We start from the raw sequence: 24735 nt of genomic DNA, 5'->3' as shown, positions 1-24735 counted from the left end.
TCAAAGAATTCATGACCTAGAGCCCAACCAGCTGGAAATAGACCCTTATGAACTTAGCTAGTCTTGTCCTTGATTACTAGACAACATTTGTTTCCAGCACCATACCAAGAGCCTTTCCAAACTGGAAGACTGGCAGAGCACAGGTTCAACTGGCAAGCTGGGTCTCAGTTTTCTCATCTGTAAAATTAGAGGATTGGAATAGATCCAGGGTTAACCAAGAATCCATGAACTTGGTTTTTTTTTAAATAATTTTATAACTATTTAAATAAGGTTTGTTTTCTTTGTAATTCTATGCATTTTGTTTTATGCATTTAAAAACATTATTCTGAGAAGGGGTCCAAGAGGCTTCACTAGACTGCCAAATTGGTCCATGAGACAAAAAAAAAAATTAAGAAATCCTGGACTTCACAATCTCTAAGGTTAGGTATAGTGGTAAATTTATGCTTCTGCAATCTTCCCACGCTTTCCTCTAACTCTACCCTGACTTACTTTACCCTTTAATTAGGAAATCAGAAGTTAAGTCAATGGCATATTTAGAGGACTGATTTTTATTTAAAATTAAATAAAAAAGAGGCATAATTTTGCCTCCACTTCCCCCTCCCCTGAGGCAACTCCTCCCCCAAATCCATAAAAGGCAAGCAGAAAAGTCTGACACAGGAGAGAGGAGGTTTACACAAGACAAATCAAGTGCTTGGGATACAGGTTTCCCTTTGCTTTAAAAGCGATCACTTACTTAAGATCAAGAACCATCATTACAGGAGACTGTAAGCTCCATGCAGGCAGAGGCCCTGTTTTATCCAAATGTGTGTATATCAGGTTAAGCCTCTAGAGTACAGGACTCCATATGACGCAAGTGCTTAATCAATGTTTGTTATGTAAATGAAGTTCCATAGACTCCTACCTATCTCCCTTCCTTCTAGTAGCTCTCACAATTCAGTCTTAATTTTGTGTATCAAGTCCTTCTGATCAATCTTATCCAGGTCTTGGTACCAGCGGTTATAGGCCAAGAGGGCCACATTTTTAGCTGCCACAGAACTTATTTCCACTGAACTGGCTACCCACTCCAGGGCATTGAGGTAGAAGAGCTGGTCGTGGAGGGCAAACAGTGGCGTAGCCATTCGGGAGCCATACTGTGGATAGGCTTGCCATTGAGCTGTCTGGACTGAATAATATGAACGGAAAAGGCTCTTCAGCTGGGGACGTTCCAGGGGTTGAGGGGATAAGACTCGCCAAATGGCCGCCTCCTGTGGCTGTTTTCTTCGGAAGGTAGCTGAGATGTTGACAGGGCACATGTTGTCCAGGGCACGGAAAAAGAGGTTGGGGGCATCTGTAGAAAGAATACTGGCAAAAGGGAAAAGCTTAGGATCAGGAAAGCCAAAGTAGGAGGAGTTGAGGTAGCCATGGACCAGTGAAGTGACAGTGGATTGGAAGGAACCAACAAACTCTTCGAAGGGAGGTTGAAAGCCATCAAAGGTGATATTGCTGTTACTGCCAGCATAGAGGGGCGTAGCAATGACTACTATATCATAGAAGTCCGAATGCATTTTATCTTCCTTCTCATAAAATACCTGATAAAGGGCTCTGCCTTCTGAGGAGATAAAAAAGAATAAAGATTAACTTATCTCTTGGCTATAGCCTACTTACTACTCTACATTCCTACTGCAGCATATAATAAAATACCAGATACTTGGAATCAAGAGATTTGGGTTCATATGCTATCTGAAATATTTGCTGTAACCTTGGGCAAGTCACTTAACCCTTTTGGAATCCATTTTCCATGTATAATGGGAATAATAATACCCACATTCAAAGTACTTACTTCACCATGGAATTGTAAGGCTCAAAAGAAATAATATATGTAAGATTCTTAGTATAACTTAATATACTATACAAATGTCAGTTTTTATCCCATTTTTTTCATTAGTTTGCTATGGGGCTATAACAATCACTTCACCTCTGAGTTATTTTCTCAATTGTATAGTGAAGGTACAATTTCTCCTTTCTTCCTCATAGTGTGTATAGGATCAGATCACTTGGTATTTATGAAAGCATCCTGAAAAGCACAGATTACACATGGTACAAGTAGACCGGATTAGCATTGTTTCACTGCAGAGGGGCTACTAACCATTAAAACTGCCTGGGTCAGTTTTAGCATATTTATTTTCATTAGTGACCCTGAAGAAATCAAATCAAATCCCCAATCAAAATGTCTGTCTTTTCAGGGTCCTCACAACCTACCTTACCCCCATTTTTCAATCAACTTCATCTTCTCAAATTCTAATTGTTTCTTCCCCTTATTTTCCAAGGAACCCAACAAGAATTTTCTCAATGCCTTAGAATCCTGGGCAAGGCAATGAAGTCAGTGACTGATTTCCCAAGAAACAACTGAGCAAAGGAAAAAGTTCATTGGAAAGAGGCATATAATGGAGGCCAAGACTTCATAATGTTAGTCCTAGCACTGCCAATAACAGGCTGTGCGACCCTGGGCAAGTTAGTTCCCTTTTTCAGGGCTTCAATGTCCCCATTTATAAAAAGAAAGGCTTGGTCTTAGATTTCAAAGGTCCCTTCTTGTTCTAACAATGCATGCTCCTGTGACTAGAGGCAGGACTCCATGGAGATAGTGCCCTCTGGTGCTAGAAATCACTACTGCGGCTGCTTTTGGTGTTTGGTTTCCTTAATTATTCACAAAATAGAGTTTAGGCAAAAGTGTTAAAGCCTCTGAGATGTTACAGTGACTTTTCCATTTGCCTTCGCCAATAAGGCGAATCACTTCCCTTTAATGCTATCTACTTCCTCCATTTGGCTTCTTGGTTACTCACCTGTGTTATGCAAAGCCACAGAGGTCACCCTGGCATGTATCACATTGGCCTTAGTCAGCTTCAGCAATCCTGAACAGACTAGTTTATTGCCCCCTTCCACCGACCACAAATTCCCCTGAATTCCAGCAAGTGACATCGCTCCTGGAGGAAATTTAGAGAAAAATGTGGTCATTTATTCTGAGGGCCAATAGAGTAGAGGGAGTAATTTCTTAATGTACGGTCAGTTCATCAAACATTGTCTACTACTATTCCTGAAAAGTCAGCAGAAGATCTCTTTGGAAGAGTCAAGGAGGGCCTTCGATTTGAGAGAAAATGGTATGGGCAAAGAAGGACAAGCTAAAGGCTTTAAGACTCACCTGCAAAGGCAGCCATTGTTGCAGGTTGTCCATAACTGGCACGCAGCAGGGCTGTGATCACCTCATCAATGAAGCGTTGGGTAACCCCCACCTCTAGCAGACATTCTGCTACAGAGCGCTGGGTCATATTGATAAAAGTATATTCACCCACTGAGTACAACAGTTCCTCTACTCCTGAAAAGGCATAGCCATGGGCCTGGTACTTATATATCCTGAAGAAAAGAAGGAACCCCCAACTAGAGATTAGGCTTGAGAGTACCCCCCAAACAAGCATTGCTGAGTCACTCTGACATGCTGGGGATAGGGTGAGTGGAGCAGACATATGGAACCCTCTATAACTACTTGATACAGAGTACTTAGGTAGAAAGTTGATGTGACACAGTTTGATAGAAAGAACACTGGATTTGGGAACCAGAAACCTGGGTTTGAATCTCAGCTCTACAACTTACTAGCTGTGTAATGCTGGACAAGTCATTTTCCCTCTTTCAGGCTCATTTTCCTCATATGTAAAATGAAGAACAGTACTTTTATTACTTACTTCATAGGGCTGTAATGAAGATCAAATGAGAAAATGTACAGTGCTTTTCAAACTTTAAAATGCTATGTAAAGGGGGCAGCTGGATAGCTCAGTGGATTGAGAGTTAGGCCTAGAAACGGAAGGTCCTAGGTTCAAATCTGGCCTCAGACACTTCCCAGCTGTGTGACCCTGGGCAAGTCACTTGACCCCCATTGCCCACCCTTACCACTCTTCCACCTAGGAGCCAATACACAGAAGTTAAGGGTTTAAAAAAAACAAAAACAAAAACAAAAAAATGCTATGTAAATATCAGCTCTTGGAATCTTATGATTCTCCTTATTTTTGGTGTATCAAACTTGCAATTATCTCCAAAGTTTAAGAACCTCATCATCATATGTTACATCATATGTAACTTAGATAAATCAAATGCCAGGCATTTTTAACATACTTATATACCAAGCACTTAGGAAGCAAAAGCAAAAGTGAGACCATCCCTGACCTCAAGAATGGGAATTCTAACAGAAGAGACATTGTATATATGTATGTATATATATATATATGTATATATATATATATATATATACACACATATTCATAAAATGAATATCTATATACATATACATATGGCATGAGGATTAGGGAATTGTTTTCATGTAGAAAATGAAGCCTGAGATAGACTTTTTTATTTGATTGTTTCCCTTCTTAATCCCGATACATTAATTTTGTATGTGAGTCAGACCTAGAGATGGGAGGTCCTAAGTTCAAATCTGGCCTTAGATATTTTCCAGCTGTGTGTCCCTGGCTAGTCATTTAACCCATTGCCTAGCCCTTACCACTCTCCTGCCTTAGAACCAAAACACAGTATTGCTTCTAAGATGGAAGGAAAGGGTTTAAAAAAAAAAAAAAAAAAGAATTAATCTCCTACCTAGTGCTCTGAGAAGACTACTCTCTTAACTTTTTAAATAGTATGATCTTTAATATTAATGTCATATATCTATTTAGAATATATTGTGGAATCTGGTATAAGTCTTAGTCTAATTTCTGGCTGACTGCTTTCTAATTTTCCCAGGTTTTCAGTTTTTCAAGCACTAGGATACCAAGTTCCACTGTTTCCACTGTTTCTGACTCTCCCCTCTCTAGTCTGTTTTGTTCCTCTATTTCTCTATTTTTTAACTAATACCAGATGGTTTTGATAATTGTTGTTTTATAAAACAGTTTGAGGCCTCAAAGTACTATTCTCCCTTCATCTATACTTCTTTTCATCATTCCCCTTGATAGATTAGATTTATTTTCCCAAATGAATTTTATTATTTTATAAAATTCTATAAAGTATCTCTTTGATATTCTATTGATATAGCATTAAAAGTGTAAATTAATTTTGGTCGCATTGTCATTTTTATTACATTGGTATTACCTAGCCATTAGCAATGAATATTTCCCCACCCATTTCAGTTGTTCTTCATTTATTAAAGGAAGACTTTGCCACTGAATCCATATGAGTCTTTTGTGGTTTTGGTAGTCTGATACCCAGATACTTTATGCATTTAGTAATTACTTGAAGTGATTTTCCTTTCTATTATTGCTTCCCGGATTTATTCTTATATAGAAATGCAGCTGATTTTTAAGGGCTATTTTCTAGCTCACAACTTTGATAAAGCTATTAAATTACTTCAGTATTTTTGCTGATTCCCTAGGATTTTTCAAGTACACTATGATATTACCAACAAATAGGAATAGTTTTATCACCTATTTCTCTATCTTTATACATTTAATTTCTTTCTCTTATTGTACTGCTATTGCTAGCATTTCTAGAACTATATCAAATAACAGTGGGGAGAGTGGGCATCTTTGTTTAATCTTATATTTAGTGGGGAAAGTTCTAGTGTGTCTCCATTTCGTAGGATGCTTGCTTGCTTGCTTTTGGTTTCAGATAGACACATTTTGTCATATTAAAGAGTCCCTCTATGCTTATACTTTGTAGGGATTTTAGTATAAATGAGAATCTTATACCTTGTTAAAGGCTTTTTGGTTTTGCAAGAAGATAAAGCTTGAGCTGAGTCTTTACAGTAACTAGGGCTCATAACAAGAAATTTTTTCCAACTGCTTGCTCTCTTAGACTTAATCATTGTCTCCAGAAATTCACTTTCCTGCAAAATGGAATCAACGCTAAAACTAACACCTCCTCACTACCCTTGTCCCTGGATCTCTTCCCTCTCTCTAACTGGAGTGAGTGGAAGATGGCTATAGGAGATCTCTTCCCAAATCTTCCATTTAAGGAGGAGGCCCAGGATATGACCAGGTTGTAAGATTTTAACACATCCCTAAAGCCAGGTACATTCTCCCCTATCTTTATCTTTGTCAGTTTTGCATGTATGTTGCCTTCCACCCATCAGATTGTGAGCTACTTGAGGGCAGGGCCTGTCTTTTCCCTCTCTTTGTATCCCCACTGTTTACTACAGTGCCTGGCACATAGTAGGTGTTTAATAAATGTTTATTGACTAACACATACCTTGGCTCCATGCCTCCAGTTTCTCCTCTCTAATAGTTTTCTCATCTCTAAAATGTACAGGCTAGATTATATGATTTCAAGGGTACTAGTTAAACTGAAATTTTTCTTTTCCAAACATATCTTATATTTTCTTGAGACTATTTTGTTGTTTATATTATTCCCCTCACCTGGAATGAACTCTTCACTATACTCCCCTTGCTGCAATCTATCAAAATCTTAGTCATTCTTTGAAACACAATTCTAAATTCTGTAAACACACTTACAGAATGGTCTTCTCAATGCATAATCCCTTATACAATGTAACTCCCTTACTCAAAAACAGTGATTCCCAAAGTGGGCGCTACCTCCCCCTGGTGTGTGCTGCAGTGATCCAGGGAAGCGGTGATGGCTGCAGGTGCATTTACCTTTCCTATTAATTGCTATTAAAATTTTTAAAAAATTAATTTCCAGGGGGCTAAGTAATATTTTTTCTGGAAAGGGGGAGGAAGGCCAAAAAAGTTTGGGAACCACTGCTCAAAAACCATAAATAACATGCCCCACCCACTGCTGTAAAATAAGATTAAGCACCTCATCTTGGCATTCAAGGTCTTCTACAATCTAGCTCCTTTCCAACTTTGTTTATCCATTAGATATAGCCAACACTGGTCAAATTAAGTTTGATGTTTCCCAATCATGTCTCATACTTTCTAAAATCCATTTTGTTGTTCCTACCATTCCCCACACCTGCAATGTACCACATTGCCTCCCCTAATCGTGACTAAGTATGTGTATCAATATATTGGATCTCTTTCTAAATCCAGTTCAAATGCTTCCTTCTTCCCTAACCTAACTCCCTCCACTGGATATGATAACTGCCTCCTCTGAACTTATATAATAACAGGTTGCATTGCTCTAGTTCTCTATTATTTGTAAAGCACTTTTTTCGAAATAGCTCTTTAAAGTAAGTAGTATAACTTTTATCCTTATTTTACACATGAGAAGACTGAGGTTCAGAAATTCCACGATTTTAAGTCACCTTACCCCTCTGGGGTTCAGTTTGCTCATTAATGAAATGAAAAGGTTAGACCGAATGAGATATCAAAAGTCCCTTCCAGCTATGACTCCACAATCCAATCTGAATGAGTACACAATGAATGAAAAATAGGGCATAATCCTAAAAATAAGAACTGTTTGAAAGGAGAAATGTACATGGGTATATTTATTCTACATATATTTGTCTTCCTAGTTAAAACCTAAGTTCTTTAAAGAGAAAGACTGTTTCATTCTTTATCTTCATATTTCTACCACCCACCACAGTGTCTGATACATAGTCAGCACTTAATAAGTGTTTTGAAATGGAAATGGAAAGAAAAACCACGAAAAAATCAAAACAAATGGTGAAAATTACAAAGAAAAGGCTTGGCTTCACAGAAGAGCTATGAGAAGACACCTCTCCCTTAGAGGCATACAAAGGAAAATTTAGTCTATAAAAATAAAAATATTAATGAAAAAGTATTTTAAAAAACAAATGCTTTTTGATTGATTATACACACATACATACGTGTGTGTGTGTGTGTGTGTGACACTTGAGTTTTTAACAGGCTAGATATACAAAAAGAAGGGGACAGCCAGATGGTTCAGTGGATTGAGAGCCAGGTCTAGGGATGGGAGGTCCTAAATTCAAATCTGGCCTCAGACACTTCCTATCTATGTGACCATGGGCAAGTGACTTAACCACCCTTACTGCTCTTCTGCTTTGGAACCAATACACAACACTGATTCTAAGATGGAAGGTAAGGATTAAAAAAAAAAAGATACAAAAAGAAAAAAGTATGAGGAATATTTAAATCAATATGGCAAACTGTAAGCTATTTGAGGGCAGCAAACACTCCTGATCTTTTAGTATTACCATTCTGCTAGCTATGTGATCCTATGAAAGTCACTGACTCTCTGTGCCACAGTTTGTCCATCTGTGAGATGGCCATAATACCACCTGTTCTGCCTAACTTACAGGGCTGTTCTGAGGAAAGAGATCTGCATGTGGCAGAATATCATAGAAATAGGGATCATAATTATTTTTATCATGATTAAACTTCTTTTATAGCCCCTACCCAACATGCCCATCACAGTCTGTGGCACATAGGCTAGGGTAAACAAACAAAACATAAGCTAATGCTTTTCTAAGCTGTCAGGGACTCCGGAGATCATTCAGTTTAATCTCACTTTACATACAGAGAAACTGAGGTTCAGAGAAGCTATATGACTTTCCCAGTGTCAGGTAGTAAGCAACAGAGTTGAGATTTTGAACCAAAGTCCTACTATTCCATATTCAGTGGGGTTTTTTCCCCATTGTATCAAGACTATTATCACCTGAAAAAATTTGCAATTCTCATTCTAGGCTTCCTTTTTAATATTTGTGCTCTCACATATAGCTATTTCTATACCTTTTTTGCTGAAAGGCAAACAGCTAACCTGGTTCTCACTGAACCCATCTTTGGCCAGTGTATTTAAAATGGAATTTTCTCACCGAGTTCTCCACAGGGCCACACCTCATAAACTTTTCCATGACTTCCTCTACCCACATCTGCAGCCGCAGGAAGCTGATGCCATAGTGCCACCAGATTCGGAAGAGGTTCAGCAGATACCAATCCGTTTCTTCCAGGATAAGATGCTCACCACCAAATATGGCACTCTTCCCTGCTATTTCACGCCGCTGTTTCAGACCTGGGAAAACAAAGAAGCCACTCATTTCCTTTTCAGAGATAGTACAAGGTTGGGAAAATCCAAGATGATAATGAAGAGAATTTAGAATGCAGAAATAGAAGCAAAAATCTTTGAAGGGCTTGAAGAGTGTTCAGTCATCTACTACTTAAACAATAATCTTGTCTCTATATCACTCTTGGCATGTGGATGTTCAGCCTCTGCTTGAAAACCTTTCCCAAACAGCTCCTTCCACTTCAGGATAACTTACTTTCATATTAAGTCAAAATCTGTTTCTCTACATTTAATAATAATAATAAAAGCTAACATTCATATATTATTTTGAGGTTTGCAATGTGCTTTAAGTGTTATCTCACTTGATCCTCAAAATAGTGCTGGAGGGAAATGTTATTTTTATTCCCATTTTATAGATGAGACGACAAAAAGGCAGAGTGAGGTTAAGTGACTTGTCCAGGGGCTTGAGTTGGAGGCCAGATTCAAACTCAGGTTATCATGACTCCAAGTTCTACACCAGTGATGAGCAACCTTCTGAGCTTGGTGTGTCGAAATTCACCAAAAAACCGAGTATAACTCAGGTGGTGTGTCACTTTGAGAAAAAAAACAACATATTTTTTGCCATATTTATAGTTTAAATAACAAAAATGTATAATTGTAATATACAACTGTATTTAATAAACCAAAATAGGTAAATTAATATAGATAGAATTGTCATCTATACTGCACAGAGTGTCTACACTACATTACAGCAAATGTTTTATCCTCCGCATGTAGCCCCATACTTCTCTGTATGAGGCCGCATGTCATTGAAAATGGCTATGTGTCAGAGTTGACACCCGTGTCATAGGTTTGCCATCACCATTCTATGCTCTATTCACTATGCCACCCACCTGCCTTACTTCTGGCCTCTGGGTTCAAGCAGAATAATCAAAACCTTTCAAATACTTGAAGGGAAAAGATCAAATCCTTTGACTTAAATCTTATCTCCAGACTCAATACTCTCTTTCCTTTCCCCAATTCTCATTACGGCCAAGTTTATATCCCTAAGACCGTTTACACTGCCTAGAGCAATAGAAAGAGAACTGCACTCAGAATAAAGTGGTCTGAGTTCAAAATTCGGCTCCAATACTTACTAACTGTGTGATCATGGGCAAAACACTTCAATTCCTCATACCTAATTATGTGCAATACTCAACTCAAAGAATTGTTGTTAGGTGACACCATTATAAACATTAAAGATTTATTATTGTTTAAGTTGCTATGATTGTGGTTATTCCTATATGGCCCGATTACCCATTAGGGGAAAAGAAGGAATGGAATGGGGAAGAAGTTAGAGTTTGTGGTTTTATTCAATGGAAGTCCTTTATGGGCTAAGCCTGGTGTTTGCTGATATATAAGTATGGCTGATGATTACACAATGGAGTCAGTGATACAATCTTAATATCCAGGATCCAAGTCTCAAGGGCATTACATGAATATACTTCCTTTTGAAAATTCATGCCTGTCCCAACATCCTTAGCTAGGGAGATTTAGAACTCATCTTCCAAGGTTTTCAGGACCAACTTGAGGGTTTAGTAATACTCATCTTGGCCCTAAGATCCAATAATAAGCTGAAACCTCAAAACCTTTTGAAACCAGAACTAAGACTTGGACCTACTATCATCTACAGATAGGGATGGAAATCGGACCTGTGATTTCACTGGTGTAGGGAATTCCCATTTTAGGAAAACCCATCTTCCAATGTTGATCAGCACTTTCGCTGAAATCACACTCTGAGATAAATAAGACTAGGGCTGGGGCAGCTAGATGGCTTAGTGGATAGAGTCAGGCCTAGAAATTGGAAGTTCTGGGTTCAAATTTGGCCTCAGACACTTCCTAGCTGTTTAACCTAACCCCAGTTGCCCAGCCCTTATAGCAGGGGTCAGCAACCTTTTTGGCCATGAGAGCCATAAACGCCACATTTTTTAAAATGTAATTTCATGAGAGCTGTATAGTGCTCATAGTGCGCACTCCTGTAACAGTGCCTGAAAAAAAATTGACTTTGTGGCTCCTCATGAAAGAGCCATATCTGGCCCTCAAAAGAGCCAGATATGGCTCGAGAGCCATACGTTGCTGACCCCTGCCTTATATTTAATCTGCCTCGGAACCGATATTTAGTATTGATTCTAAGACAGGAGGTAAGGGTTTTTAAAAAATAAACAAAAAAATAAGACTAGGGATAATGAAGAACCCAGAACAGATTTCCTATGAACTCAGTGATTAAAACAAATACTATCTTTAATAATTATGCCAGCCTTTCCCATTATACAACCTGGAGGAAGGAATGTTTCTCATCATGTAAAATAACTGTCTGGTAGCCTATTAATTCAGGGAATTATAGAGTTGGAAGGAATATCAGAAGTTCAACTCAAAGATCATAAGATCTGGAGCGAAAAGATCTAAGTTTTAATACTGTCTATAAACTAGATGATCTCTGAATCCCCTAAAACTGGGTGTCCAGATGATATCACTGATTTTATTATGTAATCATCAGCCAATGAACCTATGCTTTTCCTTCCCCTGTCATTCCTTGCCAGCTGTTGTAGCCCTCACTTACCCAGGAGTTTGACAAAATCCTGCATGTGCAAGCTGAAGGAATTGAATGATGCACCACCACTTTCATATTGCTGTTTGTTGACAGTGATGGTAGCCAGGCGGCCTCCAACAGTCCCTTTCTCATATACATCAATCTGTACCCTGGGCCCAAAAAGCTGCTGAAGGAAATGGGCCGCTGCTGAGCCCCCAATTCCAGCTCCTACAACCGCTGTTGGGAAACAAAGGGAAAGATGAGGGAACAAAGGAACATGAGATAGTAATGAAAGGGAAAAAATCTTGAAGCAACCCAAAACTTCTGCTTTAAATTGCTTAGTCATTCAATAAACACTAGTTAAACTTGACTTATAAAAAGCTTTGTGCTAGGCTAAACTGGAAGAGATAGAGAGCTAAGAGAGCATGAATTCTGAATTCAGAAAGGTCATATCTTTGCATATTGGAAAGTTTTAGGTTTGTAATTAAAGGATATGGACTAGAATCTCATTTCTGCTATTACTATCTATGAAATCTTAGGCAAGGTATAGGAATCCCCTGAACCTCAGTTTCCTTTTCTGTAAAAAAAAAAAAAAAAAGGGGTGGGTGGGTGGGAGGGGGTTAGCCCTGTTGATTTCAAAGGTCTTTTCCAATTTTAAACTCTTGGATAACTACAGTATACTAGGAATGCTAGAACACGAACACAGATACCTCACACAACTTAGAACAAGACAAATTCAAAGAAGAGGACCAAAAAGGTGCTAGGAGATCCAAGAAAAGATTTCTTTCAGCTGAAAGGCTTAGAGAAAAAAAATCATCTAGGAGGTAATACCAGCATAGGGCTTTGAAAAACAGGAAGGATTATAATTGAGAGAAATAGAATCATGTAATTTTAGAATTGGCAGGGAAAGAATTAGATAGGAGAACATGAGAAGATAGAAAGTTCAGCGTGGCAAGAGCATGGAGTATAATGAGGAACAATGCAAAATAAGATTGGAAGCATGGTATGGAATGTGTTGCAAGAAGAACAGGAATTTTTATTCAGGAAGCAATGAAAAGCCATTTAAGAGGTTTTAGTGACCTTACATAAATGATGATACTTTAGTTCATTAGAAATTTAATTTGTTAGTTTGTGAAGGATGGGATGAAAGAGGAAAGACTGAAAGCAGAGAGACAGCTCGGAAAGAGGCCTATTGGAATAGTGCAAGCTATGGTTTTCAAATATCTAAACACTATTGCAGAGGAAAGGGATTATACTTCTTGATAGGTCCTAGCCTAGAACTAAGAACTGGGGGTGCTGAGGAGTGGGAAATGGAGAGGGAAGCTACAAAAAAGACAAAGGTTCAATATATCTACCTATCCTTGAATATGTGTGTATGTATATATTATATATTTCATATACAGATACATATACACACACATATATACACTACAAAGCCCAGATCATTCTAAGTATGGCATTTTCTGGATTCATGTGGTCCTTCCTCAGCTCCTATATTTTCTACATGTATGTTGGTCTCACTCCCTACTACCTTTCCAGCCTAAGCTTGCATCAGTAGCCTGACAGCATCTGTCCCTGGCTCTTCCCCCATTGTCCCTATGGCTCCACCTTCCCAATTCTCAGCTAAACTCTTGCCTAGGGCGCCCCCTGTGAATCCCTCATCCATGCCAGACCTCTCTTGCCCTCATCCAGGCCTGTACCATCCTCTTCCTCATCTGGCCTGGCCATCCTCAGTTTATTCATGACCTGATCTTTGCCTATCCTCTCTCTTATCTATGGTCTGGACTACCCCATCCGCCCCTTCATTAATGGCCTGGTCTTCTTCCATCCTCTCAGATCCTGCCCATCGCCTGTGCCCAGGGCCTTCTCTATCCACCCATTCATGGCGTGGCCCTTTCCCATCCTCCAGGGCCCGTGCCTCCTCCAGGATCCCCCTCATCTTCCAGGCCTGGTCCTTCTCCATCCCCCCCCTGCAGCCCCCGCGGCTCCTCCCCCGGCGCTCTCGCAGGATACCGATTTTCCTGGGCGGGGTATCTCTAGACGCGGCAGCAGAGGCCACCAGGGTGATGAGAAGCAGGGCTGCGCCCGCCATGAGAATGCTTGAGGCGGGGGCCGGCCTGGGCTGGGCAGCGGGCAGGCGGGGCAGCGCCAGTGGAGGACCCAGTGGGCCGCCGCTCCCCAGCCTAGGCTCACAGACAGCCAGCCCAAGCTATCTGCAGCCTACCAGACCAGAGGCAGGGGGTGTGGTAGGAGGGAGGGGAGGAAGACACCCACGGTCAAACCCATAGGCTGCTGACTAAATATGGCTCCACCCCACAATTTTCATTGGCTAATCCGTCCGCCCATCCTAGATTCGGATTTTCATTGGTTACTCTTCTTGCACTCTCAGAGATCCAACCTTTCATTGGTCAGATATCCCCACTGTCCTGGCCCCCCACTTTTCATAGGACAACGCTCCTTCTGTCAGTCTCTCGAAATCAGGGCCTCTGATTGGCCCCGTAGGTAGCGAGCAGAAGAGTCTTTGTCGCTCGGGGAAAGGAGACTGTTGTCTCATCCTTGATCCCGAGCCTTTAAAGTTCCAGATCTTACAAATTCTAACATTCTCATGTTGTCAGTAAAATATATGGCCCCAGAGACCGTTTTTCCTTTTTGTCTTTCGAACCCAGCAAGGGGTTTCATAAATGGCTGATGAACTGAACTGAACTGAACTGAGACTCAGAGGTCGGATAAGCAAAGCCTGGCTTCAAAGCCATCTTCTGACTCCACAATCCCCCCCCCCCCTTTTTTTTTATAATTAGCTGGACTTTCCAGGGTTACCTCCTCAACTCTGTAAAGGGAACCAGAATGCGAACCCAAATCCGTCTTCCCAAACCGCATCCGTCCAGCTGAACCAAGGCACAATAAAAAGGTTGTCACTGTGGGAAGACAGTTGAAAGAATATCTAGCCCGACTTACTTATCTTACAAAAAAGAAAACGGTTTCAGAGAGGCCAATTAGAAACTTTTTTTTTCCAAAAGTCAGCGTCTTCTTAAAAATAAAAAGGAAAATTCTTCCTTGGCTTCAACAACCTAAAGTCCCCTCCCTGGTTAGTGAGTGGTGCCTTATCTTGTCCCCAGGTTAGGCAGCTGTGAGTATTGAAGGCTGCAGATCTCAAGCCTTTATCAAAAACAACAGCAGGAATTGCAGAGTTCTGAACTTGGGGGTCAGAAAACTTGAGCTTAAGTCCCAGCTCTGCCACGTCTCTCTTCATCTATAAAGGAAGAGTTTGAACTAAATGAAAGGTCTATTAGAGTTGTAACACGGGTTCCATGGAAATCTCGGCTGAGATTAGTTGACAGTTAAGAGCCCTCTTAAGAACTTAACCTAGGTCAAAAACCTGTTTTAGAGTGTGCAGCTGAGAAGAGAAAAAAAGGCACTCACATGCTGCCTTCACCATGAGACCTCCCACATCTTCCCAGCCAGAAATAATTTTCTCCTCTGAAGTCTCATAGTACTTTGTTTGCACCATGCACGTATTTGTTCCAGACCTTTATTGCAGTTAGTCTTACATAACATGACAGCACCTTCTTCACTTTATATCTCATAATTTTTATATGGTCTTGAATACAACATACTCCTCTAATTATAGTTCTGGTGTACTCTGCCCAAACCACAGGATAAACAGGGAACAGAAAAAGAGAGTGATTGAAAGACAGACAGACAAAGATAAAAGGAGAAAGTGGATCAGAAAAGACCTCTTTTAAAAAAGGGGACCCAAGTTTTTCTTTGAAAGAAGTCAGAGATAATAAAGGGCTCAAAGAGGGAGTGCATTCCACAGATGAAAGGCCACTTATACAAAAACATGTAAGCAAGAGCTAGAATGTAATGTTTGGGGAATAGTTAGCAGGCCAGTTCAACTGGAACAAAAAGTACATTAAACACAAAGGAATAATATAAAACTAGAAAGGTAAATAGGAGCCATATAATGAAGGGCTGTAAATGCCAGGCTGAAGATAAAAGTATATATCCTAGAGCAATGGGGAGTCATCTTTTTTATTTGGCAGAAGGGTGACATGCAGTCAAATTTAGGGATATCAATTTTGTGTCTTTGTAGTGGATGGATTGAAGAGAGGATAGATTGAAAGAAAGGACACTAGTCAAGACTATTACTTAACAGTACAGATGAGAAATGATGAAAGTCAGAAGAACTCAAGAAGAGGCTATATGAGCAGAGAAATGGCAGGAAATGTCAAGTGTTATAATAAAGATTTTTAAAAAAACTTAGCAACCAATTACATATGGAAGTTGAGGGAGATGAGTTTCAAGGTTTCCAACCTGAGAGATTGGAATCATAGAACCATGGATGAGAGCCAGGATTTAGTAGGACTGAAAATGAGTTCCATTTTTAACATCTTGAGTCTGAGATGCTTATCTGACATTCAGCTGGAACTATCCAAAAGGCAGTTGGTAATACACAACTAAAATGGAGATACAGAGACAGAAAGAGATGGAGAAAGAGAGAATGTATAGATTCAGATTTAGTTTGCATAGTTGATAAGTGAACCCAAGCAAGCTGATAGGCCAGATAAGACTATTAAGAGATACCCACATTTTGATATGGGAAAAGGACAATGATCCAGCAAAGGAGAGCAACCACAAATAGCTTCTTTCTCTGATAAGATGGCTCTTCCTAGAATTCTATTTAAAGATGGCTTCCAGGGTAGATATATCTTAATTTCTCTTCAGACTTCTCTACCATGTCCAAATATCTTCATTCCTACTACTACTACCACTCCTTTTCAGATTCCTTTTATAAGTTATCATGCCCATTACCTTGTGTGTGCCTTGAGGTCAAGGACTACTTTTTTTTTGGGGGGGGAAGGGGGTGTGTATTTATATTCCCAGTGCTCAGTATAGTACCTGGCACATATTAAGCACTTAGTATTTATTGACAAAATAGCATGGAAAAATATTTAAACTAATGCAAAGTAAAGTAAGCAGACTGGGGAAAGCAATATACATAATGGTAGAAGGACTAAGCTTGACCTTGAAGAAAAGATGAGAAAATATGTTTTCCTCCCCATTTTGAAGGAAGGTAGGGACAATAGGTGTGGAATAAGGAATATACTATCAGACAAAACTAATGTGTTGATTAGTTTCACTGAATGTCTCCCCATCCCCTTTCTTTTAAAATCTTTGCTATAACAGATGGAACTCTGAGTAGGGAAAGGAGAAATAAATATATGAACATATATTATCAACAAATCAACAAAAATAAAATGAAATTTATTTTTAAAAAATTTTGGAAATCAAAGAAGCATTGATTAAACACCAATATTATTTAAAGGCAGATTTTATTCAGGATAGTCTGAACACATTTAATGCCTTTACTTTCACTATTAGATTCAGCCTCAGTTATCTCATGATAATGATCATCAGTATCAATGGGGAAGAAAATTTCTTAGCACAAAACCTAATGTTGGCAACACAAATTATTTTAAATATGTACAATTGTGTGGCATACTGAGGTTATTGGGTAAAGTCAATGTCATCAAAAGGGAAAAGATCTTTGGAATTCAACTGCTTAGTCGCACAGCACCCTTTACGCAGCCTCTAAGAGCTTGTTCTTATTTTCTTATATGTTCTTATATGTACAAATATGTTCTTATACCAATTTTCACACTAAGGCCAAGAAATTTATCAATGTTGTGAAAATAATTCATTAAGAGCACACATAAAATGCTCTTGTCTCTAAAGGATTAGTGTTAAGTTTCTGTTCAAAGCAGGGACTAGAAGGTTCATAAATCTGGGAAGGAAACAGACCAATTTTATTGACATTGAAATCTTTATAAAACAGAACCTTAATTAACCAGAAGCTTATCTTCTCAGATGGGTTAATTATTTATTATGTATAAAATGTATACATAATAAATAATTAACCAGACTCCCTGCCTCTAGTTTTAGAGAGAGAGAAAAATAGGGTTACAAATCCAACAATACCTTGTTTATAAGAAACACACTTGAAATAAAAAGGACCACACAGTTAAAATAAGGGAGGGGTTGAGGGAAGGGAGCCAAAACAAAAACAGAAACAAAAAACAGAAATTACGTTTTATAAAACAAATCCTTGGATCTAAGCAAAGACTACACAGCTCAGCTCTCTAAAGCTACATCTGCAGCTCTGTACAATGACTAGTTCCCTAAGGCATATAAACATTTGCTGCAAGTTGCTAAATCATAAAGAGAAAAAGATTGTTACCTGGTAGAGAAGAAAGATGACTGAATTCTAACTTATAAGTCTAAATTCATTTAGAAAAGAGAACTCTAAAATCATAGTCATTTTAAGCTAGAAGGGTACTTTAGGATAATTAGTTTGGTTTCTTATTTCACAGAAGGAGAAGTTTAAGGCCAAAATCAGAAATGACTCACCAATGGCTATACAAAAAATTAATGGTAAAGTCAGACTGGAACTCAAATCTGTTAACTCTCAAGACTGTTTTTTTTTTTTTTTAAACCACTATGCTCTTCTACTTTCTGTATAAATTTCTTAAAAACTTGGGTTTTCCTCACCACAAAAGATGTTGAAACCTGTATTTAAAGAAAGAACAAAGGCATCAATGGTGCCATGGCCACAGAAAGTCAGAAGACCTAAGTCCAGATCCTGGTTCCACTACTCAGCAGCTATTAAACTTTAAACAAGTCACTTCACATTTCCTGGTCTTAATTTACTCAACTAGAAATGAGGGATCTAGACTAGATGTGCTTTAGGGCCCCTTAAAAATCCTAGATGCCCATGATTCTTTAAACAGGTTGTAGAAATGGTCCATCCAGTAGAGAAGGTCTCATTGGCAAAGAGTCATATGTGTAGAAAGTCACAGAAAGAAAAAAGAAGCAGTACTGATGGCTATGAAAACAGATTCAGTGGATAGCTAGTCAGCTCAGTGGATTGAGAGCCAGACAGGCAGGAGGGCCTAGGTTCAAATCTGGCCTCAGATACTTCCTAGCTATGTGACCCTGGGCAAGTCATTTAACTCTCATTGCCCAGCCCTTATCATTCTTCTACCTTGGAACCAATACATAGTATTGATTCTAAAACAAATAGGCAAGGGGGAGGGAGGGAGGGAAGAGATTTAAAGGTTTGGGGTCAAAACTCTTACAGTCTGAGTTATTAGTGTGATCAACCTAATACCTTTAAGGAAAAACAAACTAATAAAAAGAAAAAATAAGCTACCTGTGACCCAATTCTGCAACAAATTTTATATTTAGCCAAAAGCAGGCTAGGTTTGGAGAGATCTAAATCCTAATCAGTCAGATCATCACTACACAGCAAAGTGATCTTAAGTAGAAGAAATGAAGCCCATAGCTCTACATTTAGGCACATATGATGTGTTTTTCATGAATATAGGTTCTATGACCTGGTCTATCCTAGAGGAATTATGATTAATTATATAAATGGTCAGAAACAGGCCAAATTCATGAATTTGTAGTAGTAACAGTATCTGTAGTAAGAGAAGTTCAAATAGGAGTCTTATTTCTAAAAAAAAGCACACTTAGACTCCTAAAAGAAGAAGGAACTACAAAGAGCATCTACTCCAAACCTCAACACTCTTTATGATACTCCCAAAGAATGATTATACAGGCTCTCCTTGAAAATTTCCAAGGTCAACTAGCCATTGCCTGAATTATTATCCTGAAGCAGTCCATTCTGTTTTAGGATAGTTCTAAAAAGAAAGGTATTAAGTTCCAGGTAACTAGAGGAATTCTATAGAGACTGAAAAACTACTTCACTGGGAAACGGGTTTCAGGCTTGAAGCAGGGGTCAGAATAACTGACCTTTAAGGTCCTTCCAACTTTTGGACCTATGTGACTCCCATTCCTCAATCATGCTAACAAGTTTTTAGCATGGCTAGAATAATTTCATGGACTGAATTCATACTTGCTCCTGTAGTGATATGGACTCACATAAAATTTGTCTGCTGCACCTTAACTCATCCATTGAAATGAAAAACATCTGCAATTTTGTCCAAGATAGTCATGATTATTACTTCTATAAGACATAGGTTGGTCTGAGGTTTCACCTTACATCCTTGAAACTTGCAAAGATGGCAAAAAATGGCAAAAGTCAATCTTAAAGGGGTTGTGGAATAGTAGGCACATTAATACATTGTTGATGGAACTGTGAAAGTTTCATTTTTGGAAAACAATTTGAAAGTCTTCATATACACCAAAATATTGATAGCAGTATTTTTTGCAATAATGAAGAACTGGAAACAAGTAGATGCCTAATGAATGGGGAATGGCTAACAAATTAATGTAATGGAATAATATTGTACTGAAAGAAATTGTCTGTGCTAAAAAGAGAAGCATGAAATGAGCTATGTGAACTGATACAAGGTGAAATAACTAGAGCCAAGAAAACAATATACAACTACAAGAATGTAAATTATAGGAACAATCACATGCAAAAAAATCAAAAGTGAATGTGACAAAATTATAAAGCTCAAACACTACTTGAATGAACAGATAAAAGAAGACATTCCCACCTCACCCCTTCATGGAGGTGAGAGGTCCACAAGTATTATACATTGCACATTTTTTAGACTTTTTCAATGTATGGATCAGTTGTGCTGATTTTTTCTTTTCTTTTTTTCTTTATTATCTTAAAAATATTAATTTTTGTTATATGGGATGGAAATCTGGGAAGGAAAGGGGAAGGAAAACTGGGATGATGTAGAAAACAGAGCCACCAATAAATTTTTTTTTAAACTAGGAAAAAATGTTTTAAATGTCTTATGACAACTAAAAAGAAAAGATATAGGTTGGGATATGTGCTAATGAAGGAAATATTTACCTCTGAGATCACAGATCCACTGAATTATTAAGTACAAATATTAAAAAAAGGATTTAAGAGATGATTTTTTTTTGCATTTCAGGTAAAGTTCAATTAAATAAATCCATAAATTATAAAATATAATTGGTTTTCCTTATTGAACTCTAACATGATATCACTAGTAGAATCTATCTTAGAACAGACTATCAAAACTAGAAGGGGAAACGGGCTAAATTAATTATAAGGGAAAAAAAATTAATCAACTGATCAGTAAGTTAGAACATACATTGTAAGAGCCAAAAAAATCCCTTAAGATCTCGTCAGACCCCCATAATTTTATAGCTAAGGCCCAGAGAGGAGACTTGTGCACGGTCACATAACATATAAAACCAACACATGCCTGCATATTCCTGACCCAGTAACTTCCCATTAAGGTAATTTTGAATTGATATTAAGGAATATAAGGAACTGGGAAAGAGTAGGAATGGGACATCTCACAGAATTAAATTCAGTTACAAACACACCGCATTACATTTTGTTCTGTCTTGTCACATGAAGATACCAGTGTACCATTATTAATAAATAAATAACTTTCTCCAACATATATTTTAAAGAAAGCCAATGACAGGGTTTCTGATGAAGTCAAAGGAAAGGTTACATTAAAGCAACTAAATGTCATAATATTGAACTTATATTCATATGAACATAGAATTAAAATTGCAAGATACCTTAGAAATTGTTACATGCAAACCCCTCATGTTATAGCTTAGAAGGAATGTGACTCACCATTGTCACAGAGCTTTCTATCAGAACTGAAATGAAAATGCATGTCTTCTGACTGAATCCAAATCAAAAATGTTTTTCTACTACATAGATTAGCCTCAAAATAGAACAAGTAAAATATCCTAATTATAATACAAATCTGTGTAATAAATAAAAGAAACCCATGGGGCTTTGTTCTGTGCAAGAAGAAAGAATGTTAGTTTACCCAGGTCCCAGGTCCTATCATTCCTGTGTCTCAACAGCCACACCTACTTGGGCAGGTCTGATGGTTCGACCGTGAAGTTTATAGCCATTTTGGGTAACAAGTGTCACTGTGCCTGGTTGCACTCCATCAGCTGGTATGTGACAAACGATCTCATGGTCATAAGGGTCATATTTGTCACCAATGGGAGTCATTTTCTGCAGACCATGCTTAGCGAACACATTCTGCAGCTTAGCCTGGAGGAGAGAGAGTCCTTCAAAGACCTTCTTGAGCGTTGGCTTTTGGTCTCCTGCATCTGTTTCTCCAGCAGTGGCCTTCTCCAAGATATCTGCAATCTCCACCAAGTCTTTGCAGAAACTCTGGATCCCTGAAGAATAATCAGACAAATGGAATAAATGTCTAGATTTACTAGTCTTAAGGCTACACGCTCACTGACTCCAGTGGATTTAGAGTTGAGAGGTCATCTTAGAGGTCATCAAGTCTACCTCTATCATTTTATAGATCAAGAGACTAAGGGCAAAAGTTTAATTGACATGTCCAGGATAGTAAGTAGTAGAGGCAGGTTTTGAACTCAAATCCTCTGATACAAATTCCAGGATAATTTCTATGATAGATGGGAAGGGACTAATTCCAAAGAGACTATAGCATACAAAAGGGGTCAGATGGTAAGTCATAAGATATTTTTAAGGTTGGAAAAGAACTTAAGGGGGCATTTGGTTCAGCCTCTTAATTTTACAGATGAGAACAGAATACAGAAAGGAAATAACATTTCCAAGGTCACACAGGTAAGGTGGCAGAGCTGGGACTGAAACTCAGATGTACTGGGTTTAAATCCAGTGCTTTACCCATTCTGTCATAATTCTTTTTTGGATAAATGCTTTTCTCTCTCTTCTCTCTTCTCTCTTCTCTCTCTCTCTCTCTCTCCCCCCACCCACCTGACCCCCATCCTTTCCTCCCTCCCTTCCCCTTCTCAGTGATTTATAATCTAAAAGAGTTGCCTGGGGACACTAAGGCTAAGTGTACCCAGGGTTGAAAAACCAGTATGTTATGAATTGGCCTTGAACTCAAGTGTTCCTGACTCTGGAGACAGCTCTTTCATTGCCTCTTTTTGCCTAAGAATAGTATTAATAATAGCTGGTAGATAGGTAACACAATGGATGAAGCACTGGGCCTGAAGTCAGCAAGATCAAGGTTCAAATCTCCCTTCATGTAATTAAACTAGCTATGTAACCAGAGACAAGTCACTTAGTCTTTACCTTCCTCAGTCTCAATTCTAAAGTGGATAACAAAATTGTAAAGGGAGCAATACCTACTTCTTGCATTGTTATAATGATACTAAGACAGTATTTGGCACAAAATAGACACTTAATAAATCAATACTTTTCCCTTTCCTTATAATATAGCATTTTAAGTTCTTAAAGTTCTTTTCAAATAACATTTCTTCTGATGCTTCCAACAATTCTGTAAAACTGGTTTATGTGCATTATTATCCCCATTTAAAAAACAAAGAAATTTATTCTCAGAATATTTTAACTGTTCTTTAGTTTTCTATCTTGTAAAAATAATAATGGCATGCACACTAATAAAGACAAAGAACTAGAAAATAAAGGTTCAAAATTGTTTCCAGATACTTTTGATAGATGATATCAAAAGCATCTTCAGTGGTAAATGAAGTGAAGCTCAAAGATGAACTTCCCTTCAGGGTCAGGCGCAATAAACTATTTATTTAAATATATATAAAGGGAAAAAAAGGATTTCTAATTCTAAGGGATTCTAACTCCACCCAAATAAACTCCCAGGTCCTGCAAGGAACTGCTTCTCCTGTGGTTCACAGGCTGTGCTAATCCTCCCTGATCTAACTAACCTAATTTATACTATTCTAAATAAACCTAACCCCTATAACTCTTAACTTCATCTTTAAGTTATAAAGATAACCAAGGCTAGCTGGTTCAGTCTCCACAAGAATCAAATTAGGACTCTGAGCCTTAACAGACTCAGAGTCCAAACCAAACACCAGGTTTTGTTTGGTCTTTTCACAGTTTAACCAATCTATAGTCAGTAACAGATAAATGCATAGTGTTTCCCAAATTGGAAAAGAAAATACTCTACTCCTTTAAGCCTTTCCCTCAGACCAAGATAGAGAGAGGCAAAGATGTTGCCTTCTCCAGGTTTGAAGGAGAAAAAAGCTGCATGTGGCTCTGTCAACTGCCAGAAGCCCCCTTCTGGAATGCCACACCCACAGAGTGTAACTGTCATAGAAATAAGGGTTATAACCGCCACCAGTTGAAATTAACACTCTTTTTCAGTTCTGTTTGAAACTCCAATTCTTCCTCAAGCAGCTTCTCTACTTCTTATCTTCAAACTAATAAAACAATACTTATTTTCTAATATCATCCTTATAATCTCTAATTTTTTCCCTGTTCTTAATGATCTTAATTTTCTTTGGCTTTGCCATTTTGTTCTTTTTCTAATTTCTTTAAAAGAAGAGAGTTGAAACATTGTAAAGCTTTAGCTACTTCACATAAATTTTAATTTAATATTTATAATATTCTTTTCTTTTGGGAATTTTGTCATTTAACTTTGGTTTCATTTATAAAAATGCATATTTAATCATATTGATTTTTAATTTTAATTCTGTTAAAATCTATTTATTCTATTTATTTAGTTATTATTTATAAATGTGGTATATAAAATGCTTTGCCCTAAACTCAGACAACCATGACCATCAAACTGATCAATTGTTGTGACTATTCCATGTGGACCTGAAAAGAAAGCAGTACTTTACTTTTTTAAATTAATTTTTCAACACACATAACTTAAGTCCATCTTGTTAGTCACTGTTCAAGTTAATCTTTGTTTTAACTTTTACTTATCATATTCTAATGATAGGGTACTGAAGCTCCCTATTATTACTGCATTACTACATTCAAAGATTGTTAAAGCTGAAAGAGATCTTAGACTTCATTTAACATAAATACTTCATTTAACTGATGTCGATTAAAATAAAAAGTGCTAAGGTGATCTTAGATTGTATTAGTAACAGTATACTGCCCAAAGTGACAGAGGTGACAATCGAACTGTCCACTGCCTTGTCAGAGAACATCTAGAACACCATGTCCAGCCATGTGGCCGCATTTTAGACACAGTAATTAACAGGAGCAGAAAAATGTACTTAAGAGAATTCCAAACATCATGTAAGGCCCAGTCAAAGATGCTGGGGAAGTTTAGTCTGGAAAAAAGATTTAATGGTGTTATGTATCTGAAAAATATTCTTAAATAAGTAAATTTGTTCTGCTTAGTCCCAGAAGTCAGAATTATGACTAAAAAGTAAAAATTATAGGAAGGCTGCTTTCGGTTCAATTTACAGAAAATCTTTTAAATAAGAATTGTGTAAAAGTGGAATAGACTAATTTGTAGTTAGTAGTAAGTTTCCATCCCTAAATATATATATATATATATATATATATATATATATAT

The 24735-nt window shown here is 38.0% G+C and overlaps 2 protein-coding genes across 2 annotated transcripts in view; both read right to left on the bottom strand.

The window, feature by feature from the left end:
• Nucleotides 1-539: 539 nt before the first annotated feature.
• PCYOX1L (prenylcysteine oxidase 1 like) lies at nucleotides 540-13556 on the bottom strand. Its single transcript, XM_044661666.1, has 6 exons — nucleotides 13478-13556; nucleotides 11495-11701; nucleotides 8730-8904; nucleotides 3176-3387; nucleotides 2820-2960; nucleotides 540-1588 (listed from the first exon to the last, which is right to left on the bottom strand). The coding sequence occupies exons 1-6, from the start codon at nucleotides 13554-13556 to the stop codon at nucleotides 927-929; spliced, it is 1476 nt and encodes a 491-aa protein (XP_044517601.1). The 3' UTR covers nucleotides 540-926.
• A 7722-nt stretch (nucleotides 13557-21278) lies between these two features.
• GRPEL2 (GrpE like 2, mitochondrial) overlaps nucleotides 21279-24735 on the bottom strand; it is a 23414-nt gene continuing 19957 nt past the window's right edge. Inside the window, exon 4 of the mRNA XM_044661665.1 lies at nucleotides 21279-21625. Coding sequence (XP_044517600.1) covers nucleotides 21279-21625 — 347 coding nt within the window. The remainder of the gene's footprint in view (nucleotides 21626-24735) is intronic.

Source organism: Gracilinanus agilis, chromosome 2 (genome assembly GCF_016433145.1).
Source record: "Gracilinanus agilis isolate LMUSP501 chromosome 2, AgileGrace, whole genome shotgun sequence".
NCBI classification, from domain to species: domain Eukaryota; kingdom Metazoa; phylum Chordata; class Mammalia; order Didelphimorphia; family Didelphidae; genus Gracilinanus; species Gracilinanus agilis.
Note: the sequence above shows the minus strand (reverse complement) of the source record. Positions and strands in the feature narration are given on the sequence as shown.